Source organism: Hylobates moloch, unplaced genomic scaffold, assembly GCF_009828535.3.
Source record: "Hylobates moloch isolate HMO894 unplaced genomic scaffold, HMol_V3 SCAFFOLD_2, whole genome shotgun sequence".
NCBI classification, from domain to species: Eukaryota; Metazoa; Chordata; class Mammalia; order Primates; family Hylobatidae; genus Hylobates; species Hylobates moloch.
Window position 1 is genome coordinate 78,366,592 of NW_026652277.1, and position 18,240 is coordinate 78,384,831.

The following is an 18,240-nucleotide window of genomic DNA, read 5'->3' on the forward strand; positions in this document are numbered from 1 at the left end:
TGCCTGCATGGGTCCCACAGGGTTTTGCATGTGGGGCAGCTACAGCAAAACACGGCCACAGGAACCCATCCTCCAAGGCTCTCCCCCTTCCTCTGCTGACTGCAGGGCCAGGAGAGAGCAGGGCTGCCTTTCTCATGAGACTGGGGTGTGTCTCTTCTGTACAGCGGGCTGTCCACCAGCCCCTCCCAAGGATGCTACCTGGCTGCTCCCACAAGAACATGCGCACAGCAGAACCTCCACTGCCCAGTACGAGTGCTTTACTGGTTTGCGAGCATATCCGCTCCCCAAGCAGAGCCAGTCTCCAACCCCAAGAGGCCAGAAGACAAAGCTGCAGGCTCAATCTCAACCCCGTCGGGTTAGAGCACATAGTTCACGAGTGCCAAGCTGAGATCTGTGGCTGGTGCTTGAGCAGGGGAAGAGCCCTCACTCTCAGAACACTGAGAAGAGTGAGACATGGATTCATGGGCTGGTACAGAAGCTGGTGTGCCTCCCTCTACGGGGATAATCCAGAAAGAGTGTGGCCTGTTTGACAGCCACTGCCTCTGCCCAAAGAAGCACCACAGCTCCGGACACCTAATAGCCCAGTGATCTGGGTACAGAAGGCTTGGGACAAAACCAGCTGGTTGGGCCAGATACTCAGAGAGCAAACAGAAGGAAACTTGGGTGAGGGAGAACAAGCTGGGCAGGCCCCACAGCTATCTGCTGGGCAAAAAAACTGTGAGCCACGAGCACCACATAAGCTGCATACCCATGACAACACCACCCTGCCCAGAGATCCCCCACCCTTGACAGTAGGTCAAAGCATCAACAGACCACCTTCAGATATACCCCACAATCTGCTCTGACTCCACCAAGCTTCCACAACATTGCAGATTTCTTGGCAACCTAATCTTTGGCTTGGACTATCACTAGTAGAGGCAGAAACACAGCCTGCCTGGGCACCCCTTGAGGCTAAGGAAATGAGGGCATGGTGCCAGTGATTAAAGGGGGCCCCCTAAGGCACAGGGATGGACCTGGTAAGAGCATCATCTCTCTTCAACGCCACCACAGAGCACTGTTGCAAACACACTGAAATACACAAGAGCAGGGCAGCTAACAGCCTATCTGCCAGTCATTACTCTTAAGCACCATCTACTGGATCACAGTCTTAATTGTAACACCAACAAAATTCTTCCAGAACACATGCTTATGAAACCCATGCAAGAATCTAGCCACAAATAAAGACCAGTACAGAACTCTGGCCCTCTGAAAGTACCAAGAAATGAAGACAACAGACTATACTCAACTTATACAACAGCCCAAATCTCAAGGGAAATAAAGAATGAAAAAAAAAAAAGCCCCATTCAAATGACAGCAAATTCAAAAAGATAAAGGAACATGAGACCTCTCATATGAAAAAGAATAGGTGCAAGAACTCTGGCAATTCAAAAAGTCAGACTGTCTCCTTGCCTGCAAACAATCACCCTACTTCCCCAGCAATGTTTCTTAACCAGATTGAAATGACTAAAACTACAGATATAGAATGTAGAATCTGGATAGCAAGGATACTCATTGAGATGCAGAAGAAAGTTGAAATCCAATCCAATGAGTCCAGTAATATGATCCAAGAGGTGAAAGATGACATAGCCACTTTAAGAAAGGACCAAACTAAACTCCTAGAATTGAAAAATTTACTACAGGAATTTTATAATACAGTTGGAACAACAGAATAGACCAAGCTGAGGAAAGAATCTCAGAGCTCGAAGACCAGTTCTTTGAATCAACTTAGGCAAAAATAAAGAAAAAAGAAATTTTAAAAAAGAACAAAACCTCCAAGAAACATGAGATTATGTAAAGAGACCAAACCTATGACCCACTGGCATTCCAGATAGACAAGAAGAGAGACAAACAACTTGGAAAACATATTTAAGCAAAGGATCCACAAAAATCTCCCCAGTCTCACTAGAGAAGTTGACCTGCAAATTCAAGAAATTCAAAGAACTCCTACAGGAGGCAATATAAGACAACAATCCTCAAGGCATACGGTCATCAGATTCACCAAGGTCACTGCAAAAGAAAAAAAAATCTTAAAGGTAGCTACAAAGACAGGTCATGTCACTTATAAATGGAACCTCATCAGGCCATCTCAGCAGAAACCTGATAAGCCAGAAGAGGCTGGGGACCTATTTTCAGCATTCTTAAAGAAAAGAAATTCTAACCAAGAACTTCATTCCCTGCCAAACTAAGCTTCATAAGTAAAGCAGAAATAAAATTATTTTTATATATGCAAAAGCTAAGGGAATTCGTTGCCACTATCAGCCTTACAAGAGGTCCTTAAGAGAATGCTAAATGTCAAAATGAAGGAACAATACCAGCTAACAAAGAAACACATTTAAGTACATAGCCCACAGACATCATAAAGCCACTATACAATCATCTACAAAACAATCTAATAACATGACAGGAAAAAAATATCACATATCAATACTAACTTAAATGTCAATGGTCTAAATGTCCCACTTAAAATGCATACAGTGGCAAGTTGGATAAAAACACAAGATTCTACAATCTGCTGCCTTCAAAAGAACCATCTCACGTGTAATGACACCCATAGGCTCAAAGTAAAGGGATGGAGAAAGATCTGTCATGCAAACAGAAAACAAAAGCAGCAAGAATGGTAAAGAAGGAAAAACAAGGCCATTACATAATGATAAAAGGATCAATTCAACAAGAAGACTCAGCCATCCAAAATATATATGCACCCAACATTGGAGCACTCAGATTCATAAAACAAGTCTTCTAGACCTACAAAGACTTGGACAGCTACACAGTTATGGTGGGAAACATCAACAGTCCCACTGATAGCATTACACAGACCATTGAGGCAGAAAACTAACACAGAAATTGTGGACAAAAACTTGACACTTGACCAACTGGACCCAACAAACACCTGCAGAATACTACACCCAACAACCACAGAATATATATTTGTCTCATCTGCATGTGGAATATACTACAAGATAAATCAAGTATTTGCCCATAAAACAAGCCTCAATAAATTAAAAAAAAATCACAGCAAGCACACTCTCATACCACAATGCAATAACAATAGAAATCATTACCAAGAAGATATCTCGAAACCACACAACTACATGGAAATTGAACAACTTGCTCCTGAATTACCTTTGGGTAAACAACAAATTTAAGGCAAAAATCAAATATTTCTTTGAAATTAGGGACAGTAAAGGCACAAGACATCAACATCTTTGGGATGCAGCTAAAGCAGTGTTAAGAGGAACGTCTATAGCACTAAACACGTACACCAATAAGTTAGAAAGATCTAAAATTAGCAATCTAACAATGCACATAGAGAAACTAGGAAAACAACAATGAACCAACACCAAAGCTAGCAAAATAAAAGACAATTAAAATCAGAGCAGAACGAAACTAAATTGAGACACAAAAATCTGTAAGAAAAGATCAACAAAACCAAATTTGTGGTTTATTGAAAGAATAAACAAGACTGATAGCTATCTAAATTAGAGAAAAGAGAGACAATCCATATAAGTACAATCAGAAATGACAAAGTTGACATTACAACCAATCCCACAGAAATACAATCCCACAGAAATACTCAGTCTATTATGAACACCCCATGCATGTAAATTAGAAAACCTAGAGGAGATAGATAAATTATTGGTAACATATAACCTCCATGATCGAACCAAGTAGAAATTGAAAACCTGAACAGACCAATAATGAGTTCTGAAACTAAATCAGTAATAAAAAACCTACAAACCAACAAAATCCCTGGACCATATGAATTCACAGCCAAATTCTACCAGACATACACAGAAAAATGGGCACCAATCCTACTGAAATTATTCCCAAAAAATCAGGAAGAAAGGAGTCCTCCCTAATTCATTCTACAAAGCTAGCATCATCCTGATACCAAAATTTGACAGAGACACATGAAAAAAGAAAATATCAGGCCAATACTCCTTATTTTTTTTTTTATATACTTTAGGGTTTTAGGGTACATGTGCACAATGTGCAGGTTTGTTACATATGTATCCATGTGCCATGTTGATTTCCTGCACCCATTAACTCGTCATTTAGCATTAGGTGTATCTCCTAATGCTGTCCCTCCCCCCTCCCCCAACCCCACAACAGTCCCCGGAGTGTGATGTTCCCCTTCCTGTGTCCATGAGTTCTCACTGTTCAATTCCCACCTATGAGTGAGAACATGCGGTGTTTGGTTTTTTGTCCTTGCGATAGTTTACTGAGAATGATGTTTTCCAGTTTCCTCCATGTCCCTACAAAGGACACGAACTCATCATTTTTTATGGCTGCATAGTATTCCATGGTGTATATGTGCCACATTTTCTTAATCCAGTCTATCGTTGTTGGACATTTGGGTTGGTTCCAAGTCTTTGCTATTGTGAATAGTGCCGCAATAAACATACATGTGCATGTGTCTTTATAGCAGCATGATTTATAGTCCTTTGGGTATATACCCAGTAATGGGATGGCTGGGTCAAATGGTATTTCTAGTTCGAGATCCCTGAGGAATCGCCACACTGACTTCCACAATGGTTGAACTAGTTTACAGTCCCACCAACAGTGTAAAAGTGTTCCTATTTCTCCACATCCTCTCCAGCACCTGTTGTTTCCTGATTTTTTAATGATGGCCATTCTAACTGGTGTGAGATGGTATCTCACTGTGGTTTTGATTTGCATTCTCTGATGGCCAGTGATGATGAGCATTTCTTCATGTGTTTTTTGGCTGCATAAATGTCTTCTTTTGAGAAGTGTCTGTTCATGTCCTCTGCCCACTTTTTGATGGGGTTGTTTTTTTCTTGTAAATTTGTTTGAGTTCATTGCAGATTCTGGATATTAGCCCTTTGTCAGATGAGTAGGTTGCAAAAATTTTCTCCCATTCTGTAGGTTGCCTGTTCACTCTGATGATAGTTTCTTTTGCTGTGCAGAAGCTCTTTAGTTTAATGAGATCCCATTTGTCGATTTTGGCTTTTGTTGCCATTGCTTTTGGTGTTTTAGACATGAAGTCCTTGCCCACGCCTATGTCCTGAATGGTATTGCCTAGGTTTTCTTGTAGGATTTTAATGGTTTTAGGTCTAACATATAAGACTTTAATCCATCTTGAATTAATTTTTGTATAAGGTGTAAGGAAGGGATCCAGTTGCAGCTTTCTACATATGGCTAGCCAGTTTTCCCAGCACCATTTATTAAATAGGGAATCCTTTCCCCATTTCTTGTTTTTGTCAGGTTTGTCAAAGATGAGATAGTTGTAGCTATGCGGCATCATGTCTGAGGGCTCTGTTCTGTTCCATTGATCTATGTCTCTGTTGTGGTACCAGTACCATGCTGTTTTGGTTACTGTAGCCTTGTAGTATAGTTTAAAGTCAGGTAGCGTGATGCCTCCAGCTTTGTTCTTTTGGCTTACAATTGACTTGGCGATGCGGGCTCTTTTTTGGTTCCATATGAACTTTAAAGTAGTTTTTCCAATTCTGTGAAGAAAGTCATTGGTAGCTTGATGGGGATGGCATTGAATCTATAAATTACCTTGGGCAGTATGGCCATTTTCACGATATTGATTCTTCCAACCCATGAGCATGGAATGTTCTTCCATTTGTTTGTATCCTCTTTTATTTCATTGAGCAGTGGTTTGTAGTTCTCCTTGAAGAGGTCCTTCACATCCCTTGTAAGTTGGATTCCTAGGTATTTTATTCTCTTTGAAGCAATTGTGAATGGGAGTTCACTCATGATTTGGCTCTCTGTTTGTCTGTTATTGGTGTACAAGAATGCTTGTGATTTTTGTACATTAATTTTGTATCCTGAGACTTTGCTGAAGTTGCTAATCAGCTTAAGGAGATTTTGGGCTGAGACAATGGGGTTTTCTAGATATACAATCATGCCATCTGCAAACAGGGACAATTTGACTTCCTCTTTTCCTAATTGAATACCCTTTATTTCCTTCTCCTGCCTGATTGCTCTGGCCAGAACTTCCAGCACTATGTTGAAAAGGAGCGGTGAGAGAGGGCATCCCTGTCTTGTGCCAGTTTTCAGAGGGAATGCTTCCAGTTTTTGCCCATTCAGTATGATATTGGCTGTGGGTTTGTCATAGATAGCTCTTATTATTTTGAGATACGTCCCATCAATACCTAATTTATTGAGAGTTTTTAGCATGAAGGGTTGTTGAATTTTGTCAAAGGCCTTTTCTGCATCTATTGAGATAATCATGTGGTTTTTGTCTTTGGTTCTGTTTATATGCTGGATTACATTTATTGATTTGCGTATGTTGAACCAGCCTTGCATCCCAGGGATGAAGCCCACTTGATCATGGTGGATAAGCTTTTTGATGTGCTGCTGGATTCGGTTTGCCAGTATTTTATTGAGGATTTTTGCATCAATGTTCATCAAGGATATTGGTCTGAAATTCTCTTTTTTGGTTATGTCTCTGCCAGGTTTTGGTATCAGGATGATGCTGGCTTCATAAAATGTGTTAGGGAGGATTCCCTCTTTTTCTATGGATTGGAATAGTTTCAGAAGGAATGGTACCAGTTCCTCCTTGTACCTCTGGTAGAATTCAGCTGTGAATCCATCAGGTCCTGGACTCTTTTTGGTTGGTAAGCTATTGATTATTGCCACAATTTCAGAACCTGTTATTGCTCTATTCAGAGATTCAACTTCTTCCTGGTTTAGACTTGGGAGGGTGTATTTGTCGAGGAATTTATCCATTTCTTCTAGATTTTCTAGTTTATTTGCATAGAGGTGTTTGTAGTATTCTCTGATGGTAGATTGTATTTCTGTGGGATCGGTGGTGATATCCCCTTTTTCGTTTTTTATTGCATCTATTTGATTCTTCTCTCTTTTCTTCTTTATTAGTCTTGCTAGTGGTCCATCAATTTTGTTGATCTTTTCAAAAAACCAGCTCCTGGATTCATTAATTTTTTGAAGGGTTTTTTGTGTCTCTATTTCCTTCAGTTCTGCTCTGATTTTAGTTATTTCTAGCCTTCTGCTAGCTTTTGAATGTGTTTGCTCTTGCTTTTCTAGTTCTTTTAATTGTGATGTTAGGGTGTCAATTTTGGATCTTTCCTGCTTTCTCTTGTGGGCATTTAGTGCTATAAATTTCCCTCTACACACTGCTTTGAATGTGTCCCAGAGATTCTGGTATGTTGTGTCTTTGTTCTCGTTGGTTTCAAAGAACATCTTTATTTCTGCCTTCATTTCATTATGTACCCAATAGTCATTCAGGAGCAGGTTGTTCAGTTTCCATGTAGTTGAGCGGTTTTGAGTGAGTTTCTTAATCCTGAGTTCTAGTTTGATTGCACTGTGGTCTGAGAGACAGTTTGTTATAATTTCTGTTCTTTTACATTTGCTGAGGAGAGCTTTACTTCCAACTATGTGGTCAATTTTGGAATAGGTGTGGTGTGGTGCTGAAAAAAATGTATATTCTGTTGACTTGGGGTGGAGAGTTCTGTAGATGTCTATTAGGTCCACTTTATGTAGAGCTGAGTTCAATTCCTGGATATGCTTGTTAACTTTCTGTCTCGTTGATCTGTCTAATGCTGACAGTGGGGTGTTAAAATCTCCCATTATTATTGTGTGGGAGTTTAAGTCCCTTTGTAGGTCACTGAGGACTTGCTTTATGAATCTGGGTGCTCCTGTGTTGGGTGCATATATATTTAGGATAGTTAGCTCTTCTTGTTGAATTGATCCCTTTACCATTATGTAATGGCCTTCTTTGTCTCTTTTGATCTTTGTTGGTTTAAAGTCTATTTTATCAGAGACTAGGATTGCAACCCCTTCCTTTTTTTGTTTTCCATTTGCTTGATAGATCTTCCTCCATCCCTTTATTTTGAGTCTATGTGTGTCTCTGCACGTGAGATGGGTTTCCTGAATACAGCACACTGATGGGTCTTGACTCCTTATCCAGTTTGCCAGTCTGTGTCTCTTGATTGGAGCATTTAGCCCATTTACATTTAACGTTAATATTGTTATGTGTGAATCTGATCCTGTCATTATGATGTTGGTTATTTTGCTCGTTAGTTGCTATAGTTTCTTCCTAGCCTCGATGGTCTTTACAATTTGGCCTGTTTTTGCAGTGGATGGAACCGGTTTTTCCTTTCCATGTTTAGTGCTTCCTTCAGGAGCTCTTTTAGGGCAGGCCTGGTGGTGACAAAATCACTCAGCGTTTGCTTGTCTGTAAAGTATTTTATTTCTCCTTCACTTATGAAGCTTAGTTTGGCGGGATAGGAAATTCTGGGTTGAAAATTCTTTTCTTTAAGAATGTTGAATATCGGCCCCCACTCTCTTCTGGCTTGTAGAGTTTCTGCTGAGAGATCAGCTGTTAGTCTGATGGGCTTCCCTTTTTGGGTAACCCGACCTTTCTCTCCGGCTGCCCTTAACATTTTTTCCTTCATTTCAACTTTGGTGAATCTGACAATTATGTGTCTTGGAGTTGCCCTTCTCGAGGAGTATCTTTGTGGCGTTCTCTGTATTTCCTGAATCTGAATGCTGGCCTGCCTTGCTAGATTGGGGAAGTTCTCCTGGATAATATCTTGCAGAGTGTTTTCCAACTTGGTTCCATTCTCCCCATCATTTTCAGGTACACCAATCAGACGTAGGTTTGGTCTTTTCACACAGTCCCAAATTTCTTGGAGGCTTTGTTCATTTCTTTTTATTCTTTTTTCTCTAAACTTCCCTTCTCTCTTCATTTCATTCATTTCATCTTCCATCAGCGATACCCTTTCTTCCAGTTGATCGCATCTGCTACTGAGGCTTCTGCAATCTTCGTGTAGTTCTCGAAACTTGGCTTTCAGCTCCATCAGCTCCTTTAAGCCCTTCTCTCCATTGGTTATTCTAGTTATCCATCCTTCTAATTTTTTTTCAAAGTTTTTAACTTCTTTGCTATTGTTTTGAATTTCCTCTCGTAGCTCAGAGTAGTTTGATCGTCTGAAGCCTTCTTCTCTCAACTCATCAAAGTCATCCTCCATCCAGCTTTGTTCCGTTGCTGGTGAGGAACTGCGTTCCTTTGTAGGAGGAGAGGTGCTCTGTTTTTTAGAGTTTCCAGTTTTTCTGCTCTGTTTTTTCCCCATCTTTGTGGTTTTATCTACTTTTGGTCTTTGATGATGGTGATGTACAGATGGGTTTTTGGTGTTGATGTCCTTTCTGTTTGTTAGTTTTCCTTCTACCAGACAGGACTCTCAGCTGCAGGTCTGTTGGAGTTTACTAGAGGTCCACTCCAGACCCTGTTTGGCTGGGTGTCAGCAGCGGTGGCTGCAGAACAGCGGATTTTCGTGAGACCACAAATTCAGCTGTCTGATAGTTCCTCTGAAAGTTTTGTCTCAGAGGAGTACCCGGTTGAATGAGGTGTCAGTCTGACCCTACTGGGGGGGTGCCTCCCAGTTAGGCTGCTCAGGGGTGAGGGACCCACTTTAGGAGGCAGTCTGTCCGTTCTCAGATCTCCAGCTGCGTGCTGGGAGAACCACTACTCTCTTCAAAGCTGTCAGTCAGACAGGGACATTTAAGTCTGTGGAGGTTCTTGCTGAGTTTTTGTTTGTCTGTGCCCTGCCCCCAGAGGTGGAGCCTACAGAGGCAGGCAGGCCTCCTTGAGCTGTGGTGGGCTCCACCCAGTTCGATCTTCCTGGCTGCTTTGTTTACCTAAGCAAGCCTGGGCAATGGCGGGCGCCCCTCCCCCAGCCTCGCTGCCGCCTTGCAGCTTGATCTCAGACTGCTGTGCTAGCAATCAGCGAGACTCCGTGGGCATAGGACCCTCCGAGCCAGGTGCGGGACACAATCTCCTAGTGTGCCGTTTTCCAGGCCCATTGGAAAAGCGCAGTATTAGGATGGGACTGACCCGATATTCCAGGTGCCGTCTGTTTCCCCTTTCTTTGACTAGGAAAGGGAACTCCCTGACCCCTTGCGCTTCCCGAGTGAGGCAATGCCTCGCCCTGCTTCGGCTCGCGCCGAAGCATATGTTCATATGTGATTCACCATATGAACAGAATTAAAAACAGCATGATCATCCCAATAGATGCAGAAAAAGCTTTTAATAAAATCCAACATCCCTTCATGATAAAAACCCTCAACAAACTAGACATTGAAGGAACATATGTGAAAATAATAAGAGCTATCTATGACAAACCCACAGCCAACATCACAGTGAATGGGCAAAAGCTGAAACCATTCCCCTTGAGAACTGGAACAAAACAAGGATGCCCACTCTCTCCACTCCTATTCAACATAGTACTAGAAGTGCTACACAGAGTAATGAGGCAAGAGAAAAAAGTAAAAGCATCCAAATAGAAAAAGAAGTAGTAAAACAATCTCTCTTCACAAATGATATGATTCTATGTATAGAAAACAAAGACTTCACAAAAAATGCTCCCAGAATTGATAAACTTCATTAAAGTTTCAGGATACAAAAAATCAACATAAAACAATTAGTAGCATTTTAAAACACCAATAATGTTCAAGCTGACGGCAATATCAAGATGCAATCCCATCTACAATAGCCACAAAAAGAATAAAATACCTAGGAATACATCTAATCGAAGAGGTAAATGATCCCTCCAAGGAGAACTACAAAACACTGCTGAAAGAAATCAGAGACAAAACAAACGTTGTCTCATAAACCTGATCATGGATTGGAAGAATCAATACCATTAAGATGACCATACTGCCCACAGCAATTTAGAGATTTAACACTATTTCTATCAAAGTACCAAGATCACTTTTAACAGAATTAGAAAAAAAAAAACTATTCTGAAACTTATACCGAACCAAAAAAGGGTCCAAATCACCAAAGCAATCCTAAGCAAAAAGAAAAAAGGCAGAGGCATCACAGTACATGAACTTTTAGGGAAATGAATGATTTTCGATTTAAAGTTGTGCATCCAAACTTTCAACTGAGTGAAATATAGAATACAGGATTTTTTCAGTATGAAATAATTCATAAATTTTACATCCCATGAACTTTTTCTTAGAAAAGGTACTTGAGGGCATATCTTACTATATCAACGAAAACATGAGATGCAAGAAGCAATGGATCTCACAAAAGGGTGCAGTCCTGTCTTGGTTAGGTTTACCTTTGTAAAGTGGACCTACAGCGCAACTAGTTGAAATGGAGCAGGAAACATAAGGTTTTAGAAAAGAAGATTTAAAGAAATATCAAGACCTTGGAAATGTCTGATAATACAGTAAAATGGTAGAGGTGTTACACACACACGAAAGAGAGAGAAAATATATTCATACTTAATTCCAGGAACATTATTTGAATGGCATAAGAACTGTGGTCATAATTGTAAAAAACAAAAACGCCATTTGAATAGCCATGGAAATGGAAATGCTCTTATTGCTTTTCAACATTTAGAATCAACTTATGTAAATAACAGGGTAAATTGTAAATATTTTCTCACATTGTGAATAATACAGAGAAAGGATAGTATAGTGAGGGAGAATGGGAATGCTAAAGTTCTCATCTTTTATTAAAGGAGATCAGTGTCTAAAGCTAATCATAAAGAATCATATTAACATAGTGCTCTTCCTATTTGGCCATTAATTCTTGGTTCTAGAATAACTCTTATAAGTTTAAAAGACTACAATTGAAGCTAATACACTGAATTTTGCTAAACAAATCTATGATCTCCATAGCCATGCTTTTCATGGGACAAAAAATGGAAGACTATTCTCTCTGCCTTTCTGCTATGACAGTTAAGGAGATGGCTCACCCAATATACTTAAAAAATTAGAAATAACTTGATAAATACATAAGCTATTTAAAAAACAAAATACGTGAGTCATAACTAGATTTCAGACTAATATCAAGAATTATAGATATACCATGTCCTTTTATATAATCTTTTTAAGTGCTGTCAAAATAAACAAACTGGTAAGCTGATTGTGGCAACTCTATATTGTTATGTTAAAAAAGAATAAAGAAAATGAATCAAAAAAGATAAAATCAAGAGTTAAAAATAGAGAAACATTTGTTTCAACCAACAATTTCTCAGGAGTTAATTAGTTGCCTACTCTAATCTACTATATACATTTGATGGTGCACACAGTATACTGAATATTTTATACATATTAAGTAATTTAATCCTCACAACTATATGACTTACATACTGTATTATCTCCATTATACAAAAGAAGAAATTGAGACTAAGTTCCTATATAACACCCACATTCAAACTGATGCAAAAGACACATTAATAAACATTTAAAATTTCTGTTGAGCTCACCGTTCTTTCAATCTGATGACTCCTTTCTATAAACTCTCTTGAAGATCTTATGCCATAATTTTCTTTATATTTGATATTTGTGACTTTAAAAGAGGCAAGGTAATAGAAAGACTTATCATCTGAAACGTAAAACAAACAAAAGTCTCATGGTTAAAGGTAATAAGTTGTTTTGTCCCCTATGTCTTGCCCACACCTGCTAAATAGGCTACAATAATGTAGTTTATTTCTACTTAGTGCAAAAATTCTTGCAGATACTTTTCAAATATTCTGTAATTTCACCACTGCTGCTGGTTAAAATAAAAAATTCTGATCCCAAAGTACTCATACATAACACTCCATTTATACATATTTATGCATATCAAAATATTCATAAAATTGGACATGCAACATACAGTGGAAAGACAATATCAAAAGCAATTGCTGAAAGTCATGTAAATGTCATCAGTTCCCTCAAAGAATTGCTAACAGGTATATCAGACATAAGCTGTATTATGAAGATACACTGAACAAGCTGTCAAATATTTCTATGCTACTGCTAAGCTTACTTAAGTAGAAGTCCATATTTATTGTTTTCACCTTCTTTTTTTCCCATTCACTCCCTAATTCTCTGCAATCTGTTCCTAACACACCACTAAAGCTGTCTTTGTCAAGGACAACTGTTGTAATGTCTTTCATGGTTTTGTTTGTTTGGTTTACTCCTTGATTTCCTTGTAGCCTACATCAAGTTCCCTGAAAACCTATCTTTGGTTTTATGAAGCCATCTTCTAGTTTTCTTCCTTCCTCCCTGGCCACATGTCGTGGTTATCTTGGTGAGCTCTTTATTTCCACCCTTCTCCTTGGCATTCAAAGATTCTATCTTTGACCTGGTCATATTAAGTACTTTTTGGTCATCTTAACTGGGATGGCCTTACCCACTATTTATTGATGACTCCTAAATTCTTTATCTTCAGACCAAATCTTTGTCATGAGTTTCAATTCTGCATCAATGACTTCAGAAGACTGCTTATTGCACATTAAATAGGCACCTCTAATATATTTCCAAAGTGAAATAATCATTTACTCCCTCATTTACTTAACCTGCTCCACTTCCTGTATTTTCTCTTTGTCAACAGCTCCAACATCCACATGGTCACCCAAGGCTTGGTTTCATCCTCATTTCCAATATCCAATTAATTTTTCAGTCTTTAAATCCTGTAACTATAACCCATTTAATCTCTAATCTCTCTCTCTCGCTCTCTCTTTCTCTGTCTTTTTGAGATGGAGTCTCACTCTGTTTCCCAGGCTGGAGTGCAGTGGTACCATTCCAGCTCACTGCAACCTCCACCTCCTAGGTTCAAGTGACTCTCTTGTCTCAGCTTCCTGAGTAGCTGGGATTACAGGGGCACACCACCACGCCCGACTAATTTTTGTATTTTTAGTAGAGAACAGTTTCACCATGTTGGCCAGGCTGGTCTCGAACTCCTGACCTCAAGTGATCCATGAGCCTTGGCCTCCCAAAGTGCTGGGATTACAGGTGTGAGCCACTGCACCTGGCCAAATCTCCAATCTCTTACTGCATTTTAAACATTCATTTTAAAACATTCTTTAAATGTTTAAAACATTTAAATATTCATTTAAATTTTTTTAAATGTTAAAAACAAACATTCATTTAAAAACATTTTTTAGATCATAAATGCTATATCAGAAAATCTGGAATGACCAGAAAATTATATACAAGATAATAAAAATCTGTAACTGTAATATCTAGAAGTAATTGATGTTATAATTTTGGTTTTTATTTATTCTGTTAAAATAATTGTTTTACTTGGCTGAGATAGCTTATCACCACAATTTTGTATCTTTTTTGTTCCACTTACAAAATTGATTCTAAGCATTATCTTACTTCTTTAAAAAAATACATTTTGTTCATTCAAAATGAGATGTCAAGAAATATGAATCAGGGTGACATTTTACCACAACAGTTTACAATCTATTTGGCTGTTTTGCTGACAATTTATATTTATTTATTTTTACTGATGGATGCGTGGATGAATTAATCAATATTTACCAAGTTCCTAACATACACTAAACTCTGTCTAATCAGCTCTCACATATATTATCTTATTAAATTTAATTAATTCAAGCTACTTCTCAAGGTACATCTTGACAAGATTTCACAATTAAAGTTTTATTACAAAAAAAGATTAAAATTAAGATTGATCCCACAGTGACAGAGCTATTCTATTAATTATCATATACATATCCCTATATTGTCTGTAAGAATTTCCCTGTTAGGCAAAAGCATATTCTGGAATCACGTAGAAGTAAAAGTGATTTTAATATATGTATAAAAGTTATATATGAAGCATAACTGTATTAGTCACTATACTATAGCAATTATGTTAATGTTGAACTTTTGTATTAATTAATAATACCTTTCCTTTATTGAATTGTCATTATATGCAGAGAACATGATATTTGCCATTTATTGAATCTTTATTATATGCTCAGCTCATTTCACCAATGAAGAAATTCAACATTAAATAAAGTTTTACAAAAGATCAATTAGGAAGCCATTGTAGAAATCCAATTTAATAATGGCAAATATTTGTGAGAACATGCACTGTGTGAAAACACAAATCTAATTTAATCATCACAACAATTTTCTGAAGTAAAAATAATAGTATACCCCTTTACATAAGAGTACTGAAGCTTAGTGAAGTAGAAAAGAAGTTTGCTGAAGATCACCTAAGTAATTTATGGTGAACCTGAGATTAAAACCAGGTATGCTTGGCTCTTGGGATTTCATGGGAGAATAACATTTTGTGGGAAAGTAAAATCCCTACATTCCTGGAAGTGGATCCAGCCCTATAGAACAGGAAGACAAGTGATGCTATCTCAATGCAAATTTTACTCTTTAGGTTTTCAAGAAACCAAACTTAAAAAACAGCTTTAGATAACTGGGTTTCTGGATTTTGTTAAAACATAATTCTAAATACTAAAATCTTTAAAATATTTCATGCAACTCTATAAAGCATACTTTTTTTATCCCATAACAAGTGGTTTAACAATTGATTCTTAAAAATCCTGAAAAAGTTATCTGGGTCATGAAAACGCTTGTTGAAAATATAATTTACCATATAATTCCAGTAACTAAACAACAAAACCAACAAACACAAAAAATACTGAGACAACTGGCAAATTCAGTGTTTGAATTTTTTTAGTTAGTGTCATATTTCATATGAATGGTAGTGAATGGTATTTTATTCATTAATCTCAAAAGAGCTTTACACAGTTATGAAAGCAGCATTATATATATATACATCATTATAATACATAAAAATATATGTATACGTATAACACATAATATGTATTATATATAAGATTTGTGTATACATATGTGTGTATATAATTTTTCACTGGAAGAGGATATTTCTAATACAATTGACAATGAATATATATATCCAGAGAGAACTCTTTGAAATCAATAAGAAAAAACAGATGACTCAATACAAAATGGGAAAACAACTTAAAAAGGCACTTCACAATAGCAGAAAATCCAAATGACCAACTGAGACATGGACAGATCCTCTACATCATTGTAGAACAGATAAATGCAAATTAAGATTACGAGGATAATGCTATAACCTACACCAAATTGGCAAATATAAAAAGCTATGGCAACACTAAGTGTTGGTGAGGATATGGAGCAATGGGAACTGAGATGCAGTGCTGGAAGAAAACAGTTTGGTATTATCCATGATGATAAAAAAGCACATGCCCTGGCCAGGAGCGGTGGCTCATGCCTGTAATCCCAGCACTTTGGGAGGCCAAGTCGGGCAGATCACAAGGTCAGGAGTTAGAGACCAGCCTCATCAACATGGTGAAACCCCATCTCTACTAAAAACACAAAAATTATCTGGGTATGGTGGCGGGTGCCTGTAATCCCAGCTACTTGGGAGGCTGAGGCAGAAGAATTGCTTGAACCCGGGAGGCAGAGGTTGCAGTGAGCCAAGACTGTGCCATTGCACCACAGCCTGGGCGACAGAGCAAGATTCCATCTCAAAAAAAAAAAAAAAAAAGCATATGTCCAATGACCCAGTGGTTCTGCATCTGCATAGTTTCTAGACAAACTGTTGGATGTGTGTACCAAGATCTATGTATAAAAATATTTACAGTAGTATTGCTTTAATGACTAAAACCTGGAACAACCCAAATGTCTATGAGTATTTGAATAGATAAGTAAATTATGGAATATTTAAGATAATGAACATCAGTCAATAATTAAAAAAAAAAACAGACTAAAGCTACCTTCGACAAGGCAGATGATGCTTGCAACAATGTTGAGTAGATGCAAGCCTCAAAAAAGTATGTACAATGCTGTTATATTCATTTAATGTTCAAATAGGATTTCGTTTTAAGACATTTTCTTTCTCTTTGAGGAAATAATAAGAATCCAAATGGAAATCCTGAGGATAACAAGCACACATTAATCTAAATGTCTTTTCATCATGTCAAGTAACAAATAGAGACATGACTTCTATCAAGCATTTGATAGTCCATTAATAACACAGTAATTGTTTTTTAAAATGATACCAAAGTAGCATTGAAAAATTTTATGGAGTTGTAAATATAAAACCTGAGAAGGAAAAGGTAGCTCCTGATATCCAAGAGCTGAGTTTTGGTATTTCCATTGAACATCAACATCAGACAAAGCTATTCTGTGACCATAATCGATGAAGACAAAAAAAAAAAGGACCATTCCATAATACGTCTGAACTCAGACAAAAACAAGAACACTGTCTAAAACAATAAAACAACACAAAAATGGGACATCTCCCTATTTCAGCCAATAGGAGCGACTACTGTTTCTCTACCAAATTACAGCTTCAGCCTCACTTCATTGTGAACCTTCTAAATAGGATTTAGTAAGATACTCGATCATAGCATTATTTCAGGTTTCTGACAGCAATCAGATAAAATCCAGTTCAGAGAAAAGATCCAGTTCCTTCAACCCTCCCCCTGAATCACCTAAGACAAGCCAAAATCTTAATAGTGCATTCGTTTGAACAATGTTTTACTATGCAGCCTGTGGTTCTCCATGGCATATGTTCTTTTTCCCTTGTATATATCTGAAGATGTATTCTTGTGATCTCTGGCTGAAGGGCACTGATAAATCAACCATATTCAAAAGTCACTGATTTTATTAATTCTTATTTTAAAATTGCCCAGTTTTAAAAACAGTGGATAATTGGTAAGAATTATAATACACTGAAAGCCGATCATTCATAATTACTAAGATCTTTAGAATAAAAATAACTCCATCAAATTCACTTCCATCCTGGTGATGTGACTTTTACCACTATGTCTGCTAAAATCCTTATTTCTATTGTGATTATTTAACAATTATTGATAATTTTTTACTCCACTGTCTTTCAGATCTATTCATGTACAATCTATAAAAGTAATATTTTAGAAATAATTTGTCCTCTGTTGTTTCCCTGGTTACTAGAATGTAATTTCCTTCCTTGAATTCCTTCTGCTATAATAACAGATATGTTCCTTTTAAAAACAGCATCATCTTATATACCTCTCTTTTATCCCATTCTACTTGTTTAACTTTTGTCTTTTCCTAAATGTCCATCTGCAGCCAGGCAACTTTTAAATTATCTGCAGTCAGGAAAGTCTTGGAGCTAGAACACTCAAATCCTTGGGTGTTAACCTCTGTATTAGTTGTCTACTGCTGCTATAACAAATTACTGTAGGTTTGGTGACTTAACACACCACAAATTTATACTCTTACAGTTCTGGAGGTCATATATCATATGTGAGTTTTACAAAGCTAAAATCAAAAAGTTGGCAGAGCTGGTTCCTTCTAGACGCTGTAAGGGGAGAATTGATTTTTTGCCTTTTTCTAGAGACTACCCTCATTCCTTTGCTGATGGTCCCATTTTACATCGTCCCATTCTCCTCTTGCTTTTGTTGTTCTTCCTCCTTTGACCTTCTTTCCTCCCTT

General features: G+C 37.7%; 1 protein-coding gene across 1 annotated transcript in view; it reads right to left on the bottom strand.

Moving 5' to 3' along the window:
• LOC116468278 (transmembrane protease serine 11F) overlaps window positions 1–18,240 on the bottom strand; it is a 79,736-nt gene that overhangs the window by 27,333 nt on the left and 34,163 nt on the right. Inside the window, exon 3 of the mRNA XM_032151898.1 lies at window positions 12,246–12,364. Within this exon, the coding sequence (XP_032007789.1) occupies window positions 12,246–12,364 (119 nt within the window). The remainder of the gene's footprint in view (window positions 1–12,245; window positions 12,365–18,240) is intronic.